Source organism: Geotrypetes seraphini, chromosome 3 (genome assembly GCF_902459505.1).
Source record: "Geotrypetes seraphini chromosome 3, aGeoSer1.1, whole genome shotgun sequence".
Lineage (NCBI taxonomy): Eukaryota > Metazoa > Chordata > Amphibia > Gymnophiona > Dermophiidae > Geotrypetes > Geotrypetes seraphini.
In genome coordinates this window covers 19,935,371-19,954,478 of record NC_047086.1, presented here as the reverse complement: position 1 = coordinate 19,954,478, position 19,108 = coordinate 19,935,371, and the positions used below count along the sequence as shown (strand labels likewise).

General features: G+C 46.1%; 1 protein-coding gene across 2 annotated transcripts in view; it reads right to left on the bottom strand.

Annotated features, from left to right (window-relative positions):
- Positions 1-6,965: 6,965 nt before the first annotated feature.
- SIM1 (SIM bHLH transcription factor 1) overlaps positions 6,966-19,108 on the bottom strand; it is a 154,683-nt gene continuing 142,540 nt past the window's right edge. For both annotated transcript variants that reach the window (XM_033938365.1, XM_033938366.1), the window contains 2 exons: positions 13,920-14,325; positions 6,966-8,313 (listed from right to left, as the gene is read on the bottom strand). In XM_033938365.1, the coding sequence (XP_033794256.1) occupies positions 7,583-8,313; positions 13,920-14,325 (1,137 nt within the window). In that variant the 3' untranslated portion in view covers positions 6,966-7,582. The remainder of the gene's footprint in view (positions 8,314-13,919; positions 14,326-19,108) is intronic.

Sequence of the window (19,108 nt, the reverse complement as noted above, 5' to 3'; positions counted from 1 at the left end):
GTTGAGGGCATTTAAATATCTCAGAGCTGAACATGATGCATAAAAGGCTGATATATTTCAGAGAAAAAGAAGTTCTACAACACAGTCATGACACAGGGCTGGCAAGAATTAGCCTGAAAATAAAGATAAATACAATGAAGATAAAGCAGTATTTCTTCAGGGTCTGTGTGGTGACTGCCTGGAATAGTCTCTCAGGGGAGAAAACTAGAAATCAAATTTGAGAAAGAACGAGACATTTAATAGAGGAAAGCATGGATATTGTAGAGTCTGCTGTATTCCAACAGGCAGGGAATATGGTTGAACCAGATGGGCCTAGAGATCTTTAGCTGGCATCTTATTCTATGTCTGTATGTTTCTGTGTAAAATGTAAACCATATAAAATAGAAATCGGTGGGAGTTCTTGTGTCTATGCTATAAATTTGAAAAAAATGTATTCAGAAAGAATGGGACATAATAACATTTTTAAATTAACATGGAGCCCATTAATTGAGTTTATGAGATCTGATTAAGTTGGAAGAACCCTTAGAGCTCCTTTTGCTAAGCTGCGATAGCGGTTTTAACGCAAGCGATTTTAACGCACGCTTAGCTGAATTGCCCCGCGCGCTAGACCTTAACGCCAGCATTGAGCTGGCGTTAGTTCTAGCCGCATAGCGCGGGCTTAGCGCATGCTAAAATCCTGCGCGCGCTAAAAACGCTATCGCAGCTTAGTAAAAGGAGCCTTAATTCCTTTAAGATTCCAATACACATCCAGGGAGGGGGGGATATGCATTTTATATTATCTCCTGCTTGGTTGTAAGTGCTGTGTATTGTGTTATTTGTTTGATAATTTTCTGCACTTTGTACACATGTTGAAAATTAATAAAGTTTAAAAATAAAAAAAGAAATCCTAGGTTGGAGAGGGGGGGAGGTTGGGATGGGGGAGGTTCCTCAAAAATTTACTGTATGTATTCTATATTGTATTTTGACAGAACTTTGTTGTTCCACTTGAGGTAATGTTCTACTAAGCATTTTGCTGTTGCTCTGTGTTGGGTACTTTTAATAAAAACTGTTTGAAAGTAAACCTGGAAATCCTAACTTCCCACTCCAAGTCATGAAAATACTCCAAAACATGGGAAGAAATCATAGGACCAAGCAGGACAATTACTAAGCTCTACAATAAATTCTGATTTTTCAATCTTGATCCCTTTGAGCAGTGCTGCTTCGGACAAGTCCTCACTTGTTGTTTTAAGACATTTAAAATTGTTTATAGATTACGAACCATTAGCTGTCTGACCAGCCTCCTTCTGTGTGGTACTGGAGGAATAAACTGCACAATTTCGATGCGGTGGGAGGCGAGAGCCTTGGTGGCTTCCCGGAATAGACGTCAAACTTTCCTTCAAGTGTGGACTCCTTATCGGAATGTCCTGACTCCGAGAAGCCGCAGTCAGAGTCTGAACAATCTCTGACTTGGTGGGTTGTGTTTTCTGGAACGTACACTTGGGTTGCCTAATGTATTTCTGTGGGATGGGAGGGGGAGAGTGGGACCGAAGGGCAGCGTGGTCCTGTACGGGTGGGGGGATGGGTTAGGGTCTTTGTTACAGAATATGTTTGTCATTGTGCGGTTGCTGTATTTTTCTTTGATTGCAATAAAAAGATTATTACATAAAAAAATAAAATTCTTTATAGACTGTTTTTTAATTTCACATATTGTTACAACATATTGCTAAAACTATTGGAGAAACGACCGAGAAGAATTGGACGGTCTGGACACACTAAGGGCTCCTTTTACTAAGCTGCGCTAGCGGTTTTAACGCACGCTACACGCTAACACCTCCATAGAGCTGGCATTAGTATTTTTTGTGTCGCGCGGGGTTAGCGTGTGATAAAACCGCTAGCGCAGCTTAGTAAAAGGATCCATAAGAACATAAGAATTGCCGCTGCTGGGTCAGACCAGTGGTCCATCGTGCCCAGCAGTCCGCTCCCACGGCGGCCCTTAGATCAAAGACCAGTGCCCTAACTGAGACTAGCCCTACCTGCGTACGTTCTGGTTCAGCAGGAACTTGTCTAACTTTGTCTTGAATCCCTGGAGGGTGTTTTCCCCTATGACAGACTCCGGAAGAGCGTTCCAGTTCTCTACCACTCTCTGGGTGAAGAAGAACTTCCTTGCGTTTGTACGGAATCTATCCCCTTTTAACTTTAGAGAGTGCCCTCTCGTTCTCCCTACCTTGGAGAGGGTGAACAACCTGCCCTTATCTACTAAGGGAGATACCCTGGCTGGGAAGAACTAAGGCCAGTGCTGGGCCAACTTCTATGGTCCATATTCTATAAATGATGCCTTAATTTAAGCACCGGTAGGCGCCCTGCCGGCCCCTAAATGCAAAAGCAGTCTTAAAACAAATTTCAAGGCGCCTACCAGCACCTAAAAAAAATGGCATTGGAATTGCACCTATGGAGGCGCTTTACGATGCCCAATGCCACTGAAGGCATGGCTAACATCAAAAGTGGCGTTAAGCATCATAAAGCGCGTCTAGAGGCGTGATTCACGTGAAAGTTAAGTGCCGGAAATGTAGGCCTTGAAAATCCTGGCCTATATTTCCAGCGCCTCACACGATTGGTGGCTGCTTTAAAAATGGGCACTGGGAAAGATTGGCACTAAGTGTTATTCTATAAAGGGTGTGCGTCTTTTATAGAACGGTGCTTATTGGGTCATTCCATGGCAAGTGGTCTAGACATCCCCCCTTGACCATTTCAGAAATTGACGACGTTTTTTCAAGGACCTCTAGTGAAGATATCCAAAGTTTCGGGCCATGGTCTCAACTAGATCCAGAGTTAGGGGCCCCTTTATTTGGCTCACTTTTATGTATCCCTGGAAGATGTTGAGCGTGGACCCTCCTTAAAATTGGACCAGTTGACATGAAATTACCCTAGATTCTCTGGGCGCCAGACTTGCACCTGATGAAATCTTGTGTAATTCCTGGAGCCCAAGCTGGGTGCACAGACCCATTATTCTATAACACTGACCACGCCCATGCTCCGCCCATGTCCCTGCTCCCTTTTGGGTTGCACGTTACGGGATTTAGGCACCCAGTATTAAAGAATACCATGCAGACTGACGTGCAAGCAAATCCTAATTAGTTGTTGATGGGTAACATCTCATTAGTCAATTAAGTTGCAGGCACATCTCGGGAACATGCCCAAATGTGGGCACCATACATATAATCTGGGGGTACATGACAGCCTAGTTTTGCCTAATGGTTGGGTTGGGCTGGCCCTATTCCTATGACTAGAAAGTGAACCACAGAATTAAAAAGATGAGTGCAATATTGTAATATTATAATATTGTAATCACATCATATGTCTTATTGTATTAATAATTGGGAGGAGGATGGGAGAAAATGATTGTTTTATGTATTACTTGTGTAGTTAATAGTGCGTTTTATGCAGTATTATATGTTCAATTAATTGTATTGCACTGTCAAAGTTTGAAAATCAATAAAGATTAAAAAAAAATATATATATGAGTGCAATAACTCAGAAAGCACTATACACATGATTAAACTGTCGACTTCTCTAAAGAGGCTCACCTGCCAAGCGCTCGTTTGCAGCCCGCTACTGTGTGCATGCCCCACCCACCTGGAGGGAATTCATGAACCTGACAAGCCTGAATCTGCTAATTCTATTCACCAATCTGACTCTGATATATATATAAGCTCTCAAGGCAGGCGGGATAAATCTGCATAAAAGACTTGAAATAAAGTCAAGTTAGGTTTGATTAAACCTTGCTGGAGAAAGATGAAAACAATGTTTTCTTGCTCACCTCGGGCATGGTGGACCCTTTTGTTTTTTTGTAGTCTGTAGAGAAAAGGCTAAGTGAAGTGAGGCCAGTGTTATTCTTCCTGCTTGAATGAACTTGCAAAGGGGGAGACAAACAAGAAAAGCTCATTCTGTTCTTGCAAACACAGAGCTCGTAATCTTTGGACAAACCTGTTTCTTAGTTTTATAATCTAGTGGCATCGAAATATTACAATTATTCTACCCAAAAGCTTAAGGAGCAATTCTATAACTGGGCACCTCGCTTAAGCCAGAGCAGGACCAAATACGATCCATGTTTCGGCACACAGGTCCTGGTTCTATAAACCGTCGGAAGTTAGGTGCCTAGATCGGTGCCTAGGCACCTAACCTAATTTTTTAAATTGGCTTAATCAGTGCTGATAATTGAAGGCGCCATTAAAAGCCAATTAAAAAATGATTTAAGAATAACTATTAATAACTTTATTTTTGTATACCGCCACACCATATTAGTTCTGGACGGTTTACATCAAGAGGACTGTTAGAAAACAGCCCGCCTAACTTGGTAAGCACCTACCACTCTGAGGTAGGTGTCTACATCGACTCACCTACCAACCCCTATATGACAAGACAGGTGAGAGTCAAATCTGGGGCAGAGTTTGGGTGTGACATGACTTAGGTGCACTCATTTAGGCCAAGAAAACCCTGGCCTAAACGGCAGTTCGCCTACGGATTCAATGTCTACTAGAGCCGAAGAACGCTTAGGTAGCGCTAGGCATGATTCTACGGACAGGGCCTAGCAGTTGATTGAGAACCACGCCAGTGTCTTCCTCAAGAGAGACAAAGACAAAATAATAATTGAAAGACAAGAAATGAAAATACAGAAATAAAATGTATATACACACAATTGATTTATATACATCATTTTATTTCTGTATTTCCATTTCTTATTTTCATTTTTGCCTCTTTGAGGATTCCTGAGGAAGGCACTGTGTGACAAAACACGGTCCGCGTTGGGTCCTGCACTGGATTATGTTATTATTTTCCACATTTGAGAATTGTTCTTCCAATAAGCCTCATTGTTTTATCCTGATACTGGGGTACAGTTCCCACCTTTTTATTGTTCCCCCTGATTTCTGCATGTGGGAATTTTGGTTCCTGGGTTGTTTGTTTTTCTGTCACCTCAGTCAGGCACCTCAATGGAGCATGCTGGGAATCAGTTCTACAATGGCGCTTAAGACGCACCTAAATCGTTATAGAATACTAGCACAGATCCACTTTTGTGTGCCAAAAGTGAGGCACTATCGCTTATGCCAGGTCAATGGCTGGTATAAATGGGCACACCTAGGTGCACCAATTAACTTGCACAACTAATAGTATTCTATAAGTTGTGTCGCATTGTTTGGTGACACACCCATGGCCCTTCTATGTCCACCCATGTGTACATCCCCTTGAAGTTATACCCTATAGCTCAGCGTCTCTCACTAAATGGAAAAAATGTTTTTCACGCCACATTATAACTGAAATTATAAAATTACAAAACCAACAAAATTTTATACCACCCCCCCTCCCCCCTCTTTAAGAAACTGCGTTAGGCTTTTTTATCGCTGGCCGTGGCGGCATTAGCTCTGATGCTCATAGGAATTCTATGAACATTGGAGCTAATTCCGCCGAGCAGATAATTATAAAACCCTAATGCAGCTTCGTAAAAGGGGAGGTAAATTTATTTCTTTAAGGTTCTTTACGCTATGTAATTGTAACAACGGTGAAACTAAAGATAGAATAGAATTGCGATGGATGTGCTGGTTTTTGAGTGCAAACTAACTCAAAACGCGGATCGATAGTCGACCAGCAAACACGCATTTCACCATCTGCGGTCATTCTCTTTTTTTTCGATTTAATTTCTGTCAGAGCTGAAAATCCAAGTTCGCGAAGCTAAGGAGATCCAAACGGTAACAAAGCCTTGATTGCTTTGTTGCTCAAGTTAGGATTAACTACTGCATTTAAAAAAAAAAAAAAACTAAAATTACTTGCCGTTAGTTTACAAGGACCAATCGCGTCAAAGAACAATGCTTGTGTGGGAGATTGTATCCTTGCACACACAGACGCTCATAACATTGACGGACTCCTGCGTATGCCACGTGCATGTCATCTAGTCTAGCGTATACTCGTGAAGGGAATTTTTAAAAAATAAAGTAAAATTCAGGAATCTCTCGTGGCACCCCCGGAATCTCTTCGGGGGCACACAGTTTGAGAGACGCTGCTATAGCTCTTAGGCCCCCACCTTGTAGAATACTGCCTAGTGTACATTTGCACATTATTGGCAATTATTGGTGCCAAAGAAGCGCCGATGAAGTTGGTATTGCGGTGTACAAAAAAATTAAGTGATGCTAGATGCCCATTTACGGAACTGCCTCTTAAGACTTCAACGTATCAAAAAAAATTGTATTTAATTGCAGGTTTTCATCGAGGTGCTTGATGCAATCTATGCCGTCATACGGGGCAATTGACGTAGAGAGGTAATGGCAGTATAAGCAAATCAACCTGGTTCCATATAGTCAAGCCTAAGTGAGTCACTGAACTACCTTCTAATTCTGTCCATTGAGACACATTGAACCAAACTATTAAGAATCGTAAACAATCCCCCTCTTTTACGAACGCAGAGTGCGGGCTTTTGCGCCGGCAGCAGCGGTAACTGCTCCAACGCTCATAGAATTCCTGTGAGTGCTGGAACCGTTACTGCTGCTGCCTGCGCTAAAACCTGCACTCTGCGTTCATTAAAAAGGGAGTAAGTGAAATTGTATCCAAAGCCAGGCCAAGTCACATAGGTTTACAATCATATATGTTGTCTTGAGTTCGACCAGCTTACAAACAACTAGTTTTCCAACCCGACCTCCATCCTTCCATTTGCCTGATTCATCAATGTCTTTCCTCATAAACAGAATGGGAGGACAGATGGACAAAGAAGTATGGGAGAACAACAAGATGAAGCATTTCTTAGGGCAGGGGTGTCAAAGTCCTTCCTCGAGGGCCCCCAATCCAGTCGGGTTATCAGGATTTTCCCAATGAATATGCACGAGATCTATTTGCATGCACTGTTTTCATTGTATGCTAATAGATCTCATGCATATTCATTGGGGAAATCCTGAAAACCCGACTGGATTGCGGCCCTCGAGGAGGGACTTTGACACCCCTGTCTTAGGGGAATAGCACGCCATATACACTTCAAGGCTGTTAACGAGGCAGAACTAAGGGCTCTTTACCACCCGCGTCTCTGCCTCCACGCCAGCTTTGCAACTTGAAGAAGCCGCAAATGGACGTGAACGTTAGCTTTGCCCTTTGGTGCGTCTGTGGCATTTGTGTGGTGTGGGTGGTGGGGTGGGAGGGGGTGTTGTTTAAAAGATATACATTCCATACATTTTAGGACACATAGCTGTGTTTTGAATGGGGCCCATCCGTCACACGTACAGGTGAATGACTGCGTTCTTCGGCATTTTACTAGCGTTTCCCAAAGCATTCAATAAATTGTGGCGCCTGCCTCTGTTATTAGGCTGTCCTAATTTCAACTAATTACTTTTACCAGTAATTTAAATCCATTTTCCCTTTCTCCTTGAAAGTTCCACAGCGCACTGTAAAATACAGATGAGCTCTTTTAACAAACTTCTCTGCCAGGTTGCTATCTTTAGTGCATTGCGATATATCAGATGCTGGTAATGAGAGCGTAAAAATATTTGCTTGAAGATTTTTTTTTTTTTTCCCCCTAATTACATTCCAAATATTTCTTTTAAGCACAAAAGCAGTTTAGAAAAACCTATCAGCTTCCATTGGTTATTATAACCGATGTCCCCTTGTGTCCCTGGGCTGGATCCTGTTGCATGCGCAAGTGGGACGTGACGTCAAAATGAGATCCGTGGCAGCCTAAGGAATAGCTCCGAATGGTTTCTGCGTCGTAGAGATGCTCAAGCGCGTAGCCAGTCAACGTATACGCATGCTTCTCAAAGTACTGCCTATGAGAGCCGTAAAAATTTGGCGAGGCTGACGAATGGTCTCCCACCTGATGGGGAGATATGTCCGCGTGCAAATAGTCTTTAGCTAGTGTCATGCTAGATTTCGAAATCTGGTCAGAGTTCGGGCTGCTGATCCTCGACAGTGACGTAGGGCTGTTGTCGAACTCGTTATCGTGTGGGCTTACGATCTTCCCCTCCTGCTGCTGAGCGTGTTTACAAGGAGATCGATTGGCGACCGAGGCTTCCCGGCAGGCAATTGCCGCCAACTGCGTCTGCGGGAAATTGGCAAAACACAAAGAGTGCTTCTTCCCAGCTCCGTTGATGGATGCCATCGAATCGTTAGTAGCCTTCCGGAGCTGCAACCTGGTCTCTTCCTCTTTAATCATTTGCTGAGTGGCGCGTATTAAGGTTTCGATTTTGCTAGGCTCGTGCGGGCTACTCTGATACTGCTCAGTACGGTAGCGGTCTCCAGATTCACTAGCAGCCGACCCAGGATCGGGGGAGCTGACGACACTGTCCTCGTCCCAATGTCCTCTCCCTGGGGAAATAAAAAACCCAGGAACATCAAATGAAGGCAGCAGAAATATTCAATTACATTTATACACTTAGGGCTAGATTCACGAACCTGACTCTCCGTGCTCGATCTGTGCAGGCCCGACCAATTCACCAAACAAAAAAATTAAAATGAGGGCGATCGGAGGAACGATCCCAATGCATGCGCAGACCATCTGTAGATGGTCTGTGCATGCATCTAAGAGATGCGACTTTTTAAAAAAACTTTTACTAGCCCAGCGAGCACATGGTTTTAACCCACGGGCTCGCACTGCGGGTGAAAGCCTGGGTAGCGCTTGGGGCAGAGAGCATTGCAGGAGATTCGGGGCAGAGCAGGGCAGCAGGAGAGGAGATACGGAGCGGGGCAGAGCAGGGTAGCAGGAGCAAAAGGCAGAGAGTCGGGGCAAGGAGCAGGAGAGCAGACTAAGGGCAGAGCAGTGTGGCAGGAGAAAATCGGGGCAGAGAACTGGAAAGTCGGGGTAGACAGCAGGCAGAGCAGGAGATGGCAGTCGGAAAGCCGTGAACGACTGGTCCCCAGCAGTTGCTTGTTTGTGATCGGCCAGCCCAGTCGGTGTTGCAGGGTTTTTGATCGTGAATCGCTGCCTGCCTACATTTCAACGCCGTTTCCCCTCATTTGCATGCGCGGATCGGAGGATGATCGGGACAGAGGTTAGTGAATCGGGTTGCAAAGGGGTCGCAAACCGATCGGTACAGGATCGGTTTGCTTAGTGAATCTAGCCCTTGATTCTACTTCTATGCATTTCAGAGAAAGCACATTTCATACCTAAACACAGCCCCTCGATTGTGTAAATAGCAACCATTAACAATCAATCACTGGCATTCATTGGCACACAGATTTTTCTGTGCACTATTCTATTAACAAAAAACAATCCACCCTTCCTTCAAAAACAATCATGCACGTAATGTGAAATAATAATAGCGTACATCAAATGTCATATTTTATACATATATAAACTCTATGGGACTCTATGGGACGTGGCTCTCAAGTGAAGTCCCCCCGACCAATCATTGCATGTTTTTTGATGAGTTCATTATTCTGTGCCCTCACAGCATTACATGCATTTAAACCTTCTTAAAAGTTCAAAAATACAAAAACATCTCAAAATCCAGCTTTTTAGGATCCCGAGATATCCGCGTTTCGTTCTTTGCAAACCGCGTCCATTTTGGGATTGGATGGACTATTGAAAAACAAATAGGAATCCGGTCCTTCTACGTTTTTGAACTCCGGTTTGCGTTCCCTGAAGCAAAGAACGAAACGCGGATATCTCGGGATCCTAAAAAGCTGGATTTTGAGATGTTTTTGTATTTTTGAACTTTTAAGAAGGTTTAAATGCATGTAATGCCGTGAGGGCACAGAATAATGAACTAATCAAAAAACATGCAATGATTGGTCGAGGGGACTTCACTTGAGAGCCACGTCCTAAAGAGTATCCGGGTCTGTGAGCGTATATATTAAAAAATTGTTACATTTAAGTACATGATTATTTTTGAAGGAAGGGTAGATTTTTTTGTGTTTCTTCATTTCTCTTCTTACACATATTTACTTCAGTTACCCCAATTTTTTGAGTGACATATTCTAGAACAGGGGTGCCCAATAGGTCGATTGCGATCGACCGGTAGCTAGCCAAGGCAAAGTGAGTCGATCACCCAGGACTCACTTTGTCTTGGCGATCTATCGGGCCGATCAGTCTTCCTCTCCCCGACGTCAATTCTGCCATCGGAGAGGAAGTTCGGGCCAGCCAATCGCTGCCTGGCTGGGCGGAACTTCCTCTCCGACGGCAGAATTGACATCGGGGAGAGGAATGCTGGTCGGCCCGAAGCAGGGAGAGCTTGGGTCGGTGTCAGCGTCGGCTTTGGGGGCCTGTTATCCATTGGTGGCGGTTTGGGTCCTGTTCCCCGATGGCAGCGGCAGTGGCTTGGGGAAGGGTAGGGAGAAAGAAAGAAAGGGGGCAGGCAGGGAGACAGAAGGAAAGAAGAGAAACAGAAAAAAAGAAAGGGGGCATGAAGAGAGAAAGAAAGAAAGGTCAGGGAGAGAGGAAGAAAAAGTTGGGGGAGGGAATGAGGTGTGGAGGAGAGGAAGCATACAGGTTGAAAGAAAGATTGGATACACAGTCAGAAGAAGAAAGTGCAACCAGAGACTCATGAAATCACCAGACAAGGTAGGAAAAATGATTTTATTTTAAATTTAGTGATCAAAATGTGTCTGAATTTATATCTGCTGTCTATATTTTACAATATGGTCACCTTTTACTAAACCGCAATAGTGTTTTTTAGCGCAGGGAGCCTATGAGCGTCGAGAGCAGCACTGGTATTCAGCGCAGCTCCCTGCGCTAAAAACTGCTATTGTGGTTTAGTAAAAAGGGAGGGGGGTGGGTATTTGTCTATTTTTGCATGGTTGTTACTGAGGTGACAGTGCATAGAGCCATATGCTTTGACCTCTTTGAAAAACCCCCGGAATAGGAATGATAATTAACATTTTCTATGCGTACAGTGTGCGTTGTGTTTTTTTTTTTTATTTTATTGTTGGTAGATCATTTTGACTTGGTCATTTTAAAAATAGCTCGCAAGTCAAAAAAGTATGGGCACCCCTGTTCTAGAACATGGCACAACTACCATGTTTCCCCAAAAATAAGACAGTGTCTTATATTCATTTTAGGCCCCAAAAAACTCACTAGGCCTTATTTTCAGGGTATGTACATGATCATCTCTCCCTACCTCTCCTTCACCCCAATTCTTCCTCTTTCCTTTCTCTCCCACACATGTGCAGCATCTTTCTTCCCCTCCCTCTCATCCCCCTGTGCAGCACATGTTTGCCCAACTTCTATCCTTCCCTCCCTCCCATACCCCTGTGCAGCAGAACTCTTTCCCAGCTTCTATCCTTCCCTCCCTCCCATCCCTCATGCAGCAGAACCCTTACTCAGCTTCTATCCTTCCCTCCCTCCCATCCCCCTGTGCAGCAGAACCCTTGGCCAGCTTCTATCCTTCCTTCCCTCCCTCCCCCCTCCCTCGTGCAGCAGAACCCTTGCCCAGCTTCTATCCTTCCCTCCTTCTCTCCCTCCCATCCCTTGTGCAGCAGAACCCTTGCCCAGCTTCTATCCTTCCCTCCCTCCCATCCCTTGTGCAGCAGAATCCTTGATCCCCCCTACCCCTACCATGCAGCCAAACCCCCGCTGACCCTCCCATCTGAACCCCGCCAACCACGAGCCCTACATACTTCCCTTCAGAGCAACATTAGGCTGGCAGCACTCTAAACAGGCTGCTTGATGGCCTTCTCTGCCATGGCTTCCATGTGCCGCATTACTGATGACATCATCAGTGATGCGGCAGAGGGAATTCTCCAGCGAAGAAGGCTGCAAAGTGGCCTGTTTAGAGTGCTGCCAGCCCGACGCTGCTCTGAAGGGAGGTATGTAGGGCTCGCAGTCGGTGGGGATAGAATGGGAGGGAAGGATGGATGGAGGGTCAGCGAGTGTTCGGCTGCGCAGCGGGAGGCGGAGGAAGCGCTGCTGCTGGCGAATCCAGGGGGTAGGGCTTTTATTAAGACTTACCCTGAAAATCATGCTAGAGCTTATTTTCAGGGTAGGTCTTATTTTCGGTAGATTGCCTTCTGTGCACCTAAAAAGGGGCATGGCCGGGTCAAGTGTGTTTTCAAAATTTAGACATAGGGCTCCTTTTACAAAGCCGTGCTAGCGGTTTTAGCGCATGCACTGGATTAGCGCGCGGTAGCCGAAAATCTACCGCCTGCTCACAAGGAGGCGGTAGCGGCTAGCGCGCCGGGCAATTTAGCGCATTAAGGCCCTAGCGCGGCTTTGTATAAGGAGCCCCTGGTGTTATAAAATAGAGCCATTTGTGCGTCCAATTGCCGTCATTCACCCAAGTTTGGGTGCTATTCCGGCTGGAAAATCCAGACGCCTAGACCCTCCCTCAGGTTTTGAAAAGCCGTCCAGACCCCCAGACATGTCCTCAAAAGGGGGGCATGTCCAGGGAAATCTGGACGTCTGGTACCCTAGCCATATATAGAATATGGCCCTGACCATGAGCATCTACTTTATAGAACTATCCTGCTAATTGTCAGCTCTTGTGATTTATGGTTCTCTTGGTCTACAAACATCTGCTTTCCACTTAACAGGTTCATAAATTTATCCTATGAGGGATCTTCAAAATGTCTCCGCACTTTTATTTTATTAAATACCTCAAAAGCAAATTACATCACCCTGTTTTTCCTGACTGACATTCTAGGACACTCCCTCTTACCACTTCTCCTGCTCCAACCACTTCCCGCAAAAATATGAGTGTGAACACTTTTTGAAGAACCCTCGTACAATAGATCTCTTCCATACACACAAATGCATAATCAAACGATAAATGGCAAATCGTATTTCGATATGCTCTTCTTTTGTCCAGCATTTTTTTTTTTTTTTTAAAGTTCAAAGCTTTATTGATTTTATAATATTAGAAATAGCAAAACATTACAAGTGTATATGCTCCGAAAAGCAAAAAATATACACCGGAAGAAAAATACAGCACTCAAAAATCGCATGGTAAGAAAAGAATTATGCATTATGGAGAAGGAAAAAGAAAAGTAATACAGCAATATGGGGAAAGGGGGTGTGTGTAGTCAACAATACAGATAAAGGAAAGCAAGTATACCATATTCAGATGAAAAACAATATATAACCAATGGAAGATATGGGGGATAGATAATCATAGAAGCGAATAAAGTGACTAATCCAGTGGTCAGCAAACAATATATCAATATAATCAATACACAGTACCGTATTTTCACGCATATAACGCACGCGTTATACACGATTTTACAAACCGTGCATAACCATGCGCGTTATATGTGTGAGCGCGTTGTACTAATTTTTTTTTTCATTCTGATCCGGCATTCCCCCTGCGAACCGGCATCCTCCCCCCCCCCCGCTCGCATCACCCCCCTCCCCCGCGATCCTACATCCCCCCCCAGCACTGCAAAGACAACTCTTACCCGATTGGGCACCAGCACCAATGCACAGGATGTGCCAGTGCCAGTGCCCGAAGATCCTCCCTCATTAGGTTGGGCTGGGCTGGGCTGGGCGGTGCGAGAGAGATCCTCCTTCTTCCTGTGCCGGGCTGGACTAGGCTTTGAGCATTTGCGCATGCTCAAAGCCTTCTGGTCTCGCTCTCTACGAGATAATCTCGGAGAGAGCGAGACCAGAAGGCTTTGAGCATGCCGGTGCCGGTGCCCAATTGGGTAAGAGTTGTCTTTGCGGTGCTGGGGGGGGGGTGTAGGATTGCGGGGGAGGGGAGGTGACGCGAGCAGGGGGGGAGGATGCCGGTTCGGAGTAGGCGGGAGGAGGTTTTAGCATGCGCGGTATACGCGTGTGCGCGCTATATTAAAATTTTATTACATAAATTTCTGTTCCCCGCATGCTATACCCGTGTGCTCGTTCTACACGGGTGCGCGGTATATGAGTGAAAATATGGTAAGTCAAAGATCTGAGTTACAAAAATCTATAAGTAAAACTGGCTCCCTAGTTCTTCTCAAGATCCTTAAGTAAAACTGCGATTGGACTTGGGCCTGTCTCTTACCTTGGATCCTGTGGACTGATGTTATGTGAGGCATGCTGTCTTCGTAACCCTCTCTGCTCTCCGGAGATGATTTTGTAAGGGGCAGCGCCGAACGAGAGCCCCACCACGTCTCCCTCCCAGTCTGTGGGGTGCCCAAAAAGTATCTGCCGGCTTCGCACCTGCCGCCTTCGCAGGCTGGTGTGTGGAAGTGCCTATCATCAGTTAGCCTTGAATGGTCAAGAGTAAAACCATAGCACAGAGAGTTGCGATCGGCGTATTGTCTATAGGCACAGGAAACATCGTGATGCTGGGAATTGGACCTCTCCACAGGATCCATTAATTGCGGGGAAGTCGTGTCGGTAAGAGGGCTGCCGCCCCACTGACTCTCGTGGTCGGATTCAGATCTTTCCGTGTGGAAACTGGAATACTGAAGCACAAACATGCACAAAATAGGATTAGAAAGTGGTCAGGGCCTTCAGAAGTGTCAGTGTAGGGTTACCAGATGTCCGGATTTCGCCGGACATGTCCTCTTTTTCGAGGACATATCTGGGGGTCCAGACGGTTTGCCGGGTTTTGGAAAAGCTTCCTCAAAAATGACGTCGGGCAGGAGGTCCTGCCCAACCAGAGCAAGCAGTGGGGGGATGGGGGCGAAACTTGGGCATAACAGGGCGGGGATGGGTGGAACTGAGCGGGCCTGGGGGAGGGGCAGATCTAGGGGTCCGTATTTTACTAAAGTAAAATCTGGTAACCCTATGGCACTGTATCTGTCCTGAGCTGTGCTATTAAAGGGCCACATCATGTTAACCACAACCAGTCTGATCACTCTCTCTTTTCAAAACTAGCTGGCAGTGTGTCAGGTCAAAAGCACGCCGGGACAAAGGCGCGTCCAGACAATTGAGCGCAGCGCGGATGCACGCGCCGCTCAAAATTACTGTTTTTAGGGCTCCGACGGGGGGGGCGTGGGGGGGAACCTCCCACTTTACTTAATAGACATCGCGCCGCGTTGTGGGGGTGGTGTGGGGGGCGTGGGGGGTTGTAACCCCCCACATTTTACTGAAAACTTAACTTTTTCCTTGTTTTTAGGGAAAAAGTTAAGTTTACAGTACAATGTGGAGGGTTACAACCCCCCAAACTCCCCATAACGCCGGCGCGATGTCTATTAAGTAAAGTGGGGGGGGTTCCCCAACAAAACCCCCCGTCGGAGCCCCTAAAAACTGTCATTTTCTTTGGCGCGCGCCTCCGTCTTGCGCTCAGTTGTCGGCGCGCGCCTTTGTCTTTCGTGCCGTTGTCTATGAACCGTTGTTAATAGAGAATGACACGGGGAAAAAAATCTGTCCCCGTCACCGGCCCACCATCCTCTGCACCGCCCCGTCACCGCCGATCCCTTCACCGCCCCGTCACCGTCACCGCCATCCCTTTCACCGCCCCGTCACCGCCACTGCCATCCCATTCACCGCCCCGTCACCGTCCCCGCTGCATCCATATAAGCCTTTTTCCTTTCACTCCCTCCTTCCAATTTGAGCCGGGAACACTAGCGATCGCACGGTCCCCGCGGCCACTACCTGCCTGCCCGGTCGATCCTGGTGTTTGGCCGGCTCTCTCCCTTCTCCTCACCTTGGTTTGTGGGTTTTCTTTTTCGGCAACCTGCGCGCTTTCCCAGGGAGCCGCACACGCGCGGCTGCTCAGTGTTCGATCTTCTGCTCTGCTGCAACTTCCTGTTTCCGGTTGCGTCAGAGCAGAAGATCGAGGCTGAGCAGCGGCGGGTGTGCGCGGCTCTCTGGTAGCGTGCGGGTCGCCGAGGAGGAGGATCTGCGGACTGGGGTGAGGAGAGGGGAGAGAGCTGGCTGGACACTGGAATCGATTGGGCGGGCGGGTGTGAGCTGCGGGGACCGCGCGATCCTTCATGCCTCACTGCGGGGGACAAGACCATTCACCGCCCCGCGGTGGCCGCGGGTAAACCGCCACCGTGTCATTCTCTAGTTGTTAACTGTTTTCTTTAAAGAAAAAAAAAAAAATATATGAAGACACAACTACTTTATTATAAATTACATTCAGGGCATAGTGAATGCGCCGGTCGCAGGATCTCACTGTTCCAGAAAACCTTCCAAATTAGCTGCTCCCTCCTCTTTCAAGGGACAGATATAAAATCAATGGCGGTCATAGTCTGGTTTATTGGTTGACTCCTTGGAGGTAATTTATCGTGCTTTTCATTTGCAAAAGCGAAGCCATCTGTATTAATGCCAAAAGAGCTGGACTGTGAGGAATGCTGTGCGTTTTCCAGTGTTTAAAACAACTTTAAGGCAAAAGCATTGATATTACCATACTGTTGTTTCTTCATTGTGGGGAGGTTTTGTTTGATGGGGCACAATTTAAAAAAAAACAAAAAAAAAAAAACCCCCACACAACATTTTGTTGTTTGTGCTGGTTTATCTCCCTCAGTGGTCTCTAATGCTGCGAGGAGTGGCCTAGTGGTAAAGTTGCTGCCTCGGCACCTAGAGGTTGTGGGATGAAATCCCTGCACTGCTCCTTATGACCCTGGGCAAGTTTCCTAATCCTCCGTTGCCTCAGGTTCAAAATAAGTACCTGTATATATGTAAACCGCTTTGAATGTGTAACCACAAAAAGGCGGTATACATAAGTCCCATTCTCTTTCCCTTTCACCAGAAGGCATGCCCCAGTAACATGGGAAATGTTTACTAGTCAGGGGTTCTGGAAATGCCACCCCTACCTTCCCCTATGTAGAGATCCCACGTACCAATCCCATTTTGTCTTAAAATCTGGTACGCTGCTGGCCTCAATTACCTGTAGTGGAAGATTATTCCAGCGGTCAACCACCCTTTCGGTGAAGAAATATTTTCTGGTGTCACCATGAAATTTCCCACCCCTGAGTTTCAACGGATGCCCTCTTGTTGATGTGGGACCTTTGAGAAAGAAGATGTCCTCTTCCACCTCGATAGGGCCCGTGAGATATTTGAACCCCTCAGGGATCTCCCGTATGAGGAACGGCTGGATAAATTGCAGCTATACTTGTGTCCTCTTCTTAGAGGACTTTCCGGGTGCCCAGGCGGACTTTCCAAAACCTGGTAGTTTGTTCATGTTTTGGAAAGCCCTGACCTCCCGGCCACGTCTGGAGGGCCTCTGAGAATTTGCGGATAACACACACGCTCGGAGGCACTCCAGATGCGATCCAAGGTCAGAAGATGAGGCTTTGTGGGGGTGTGGCTGGAGACAGAACAGGGTAGGGCTGGGGACAGAACGGGGCAAGGTTGGGGCAGAGGCCCATGTGTCCAAGTTTTACCATGGAAAAATCTGGTAACCCTAGAGAGGCGGGACCTCTCGTCTATCAGGGCTTTGGGCCTAGATACACAATTCTCTGCTGTTACCCGCTCTGAGCTTTCTGGGAGGGCAAGAAATAAATAAATTCAGGTAGTGTGCTCGGCCTTCTTCCCTTCCTCCTCAAGCCTGAGCATACTACCAGCATGATGAATCTAGGCCAGTGGTCTCAAACCCGCGGCCCACCAGATACTATTTTGAGGCCCTCAGTGTGTTTATCATAATCACAAAAGTAAAATAAAACAGTTTCTTCATCATATGTCTCTTTAGCTATAAATTACAATATTATTATTAAGACTTAACCAAAAGGAAAGATTTATAAACTATAAAGAGTTTTACCGCATGCAAAATTGTCATTTCTTTAATAAGTCATTAACTATTTTTTTCTGAGGCCCTCCAAGTACCTACAAATCCAAAATGTGGCCCTGCAAAGGGTTTGAGTATGAGACCACTGATCTAGGCCCAAGGTCCTGACGCATTAGAGGTCTCCACCCAAATTCTCTGTGCCACAGTATGCAACAATACACTGATGCAGGGATGAAGCTACATTATACATTTCTCCCTCCGTATTTGTGGTTTCAGCCCTCATGGTTTCGCTTATTTGCGGTTTTTCACATGCTGGCTCCTCCCCCAAAAAATTACATCATGAGTAAAGTGCCTGTACTGTACTGATAAAAAAGTTTAGCGCTTACCAGCATTCACTCAGAAAATCACTGCTTCCATGCTTTCACCCTCAAAATCGCTGCTTCCCAGCTTACTAGTGTGCACAGAGAAAAACCTTCTTCTCAGCATGCATAGAGAAAATCCCTGCTTGCCTGCTGTCAGCCTGAAAAAGTTATTCGCGGTTTCAATAGAAGAAACGGTGGCTGTTATAAAAAAAACCACAAACATAAAAAAGTTATTCGCGGTTTTTCAGTATTCGCAGCTATGTTCCGCCCGTAACCACCGCGAATACGGAGGGAGGAGTGTATTACAGTGTGTATTTTATCTACACATTCTTATATCCCACACTATCTACAAATCTAGGAGGCTAACAAAAGAAAACTTAGGTCTTTCTTCATGTTATTCACACCATTCTAGGTGTCTACTCGATTGCAGATTTTGGTATCATCTGGAGAGACAAATCTTACCTGACAGCCCTTCAGCAATATCACTTATAAAAATGTTAAAAAGAACGGGCCCAAGAACAGAACCTTGAGGCACACCACTGGTTACCTCCCTTTCCTCAGAGCGATCTCCATTGACCACTACCCTCTGTTGTAGGGTTACCAAATGTCCGGATTTCCTCGGACATGTCCTCCTTTTTGAGGACATGTCTGGAGGTCCGGACGGCTTTTCAAAACCCATCGCGTCACACCAGGGCATTAGCAGATGCCCTCCTGACAAGCGACCAGGTTGAGAAGGTGGGGCTGGAGGCAGAATAGGGCATGACTTGAGCGGAACGGGCCTTGACTCGGGCAGGATGGGACAGGGCCATGAGTCCGGATTTTTGTTCCTGAAAATCTGGTAATCCTAATCGGTCGTCTTCCACTCAGCCAGTTTCTGACCCAGCCCGTCGCTTTGGGGCCTTTCCTGAGGGTGCTCAGTTTATTTAGGGAGAAGAGGAGATCATGGATGCTGCGGATGGGCTGTCTGGATGGGTCATTTGGCCTTTATCCGCCTTCCTGTTTCTGTGTTTCTATGAATGGTGCAAAACGAGGGACACGGATGTCTGTGTGACAGCAGAGGAGTGTCCAAATTATAAAATGGCCAAACAAACATGCAAATGGAACAGTAGCCCTAATGATTAAAGCAGCCAACTGACAGCCAGAGATCTGGAGGTTGCTGGTTCATGTTCCATTAAAGCTTTTTGTAATTTTGGGTTTCAAAAAAGGAAA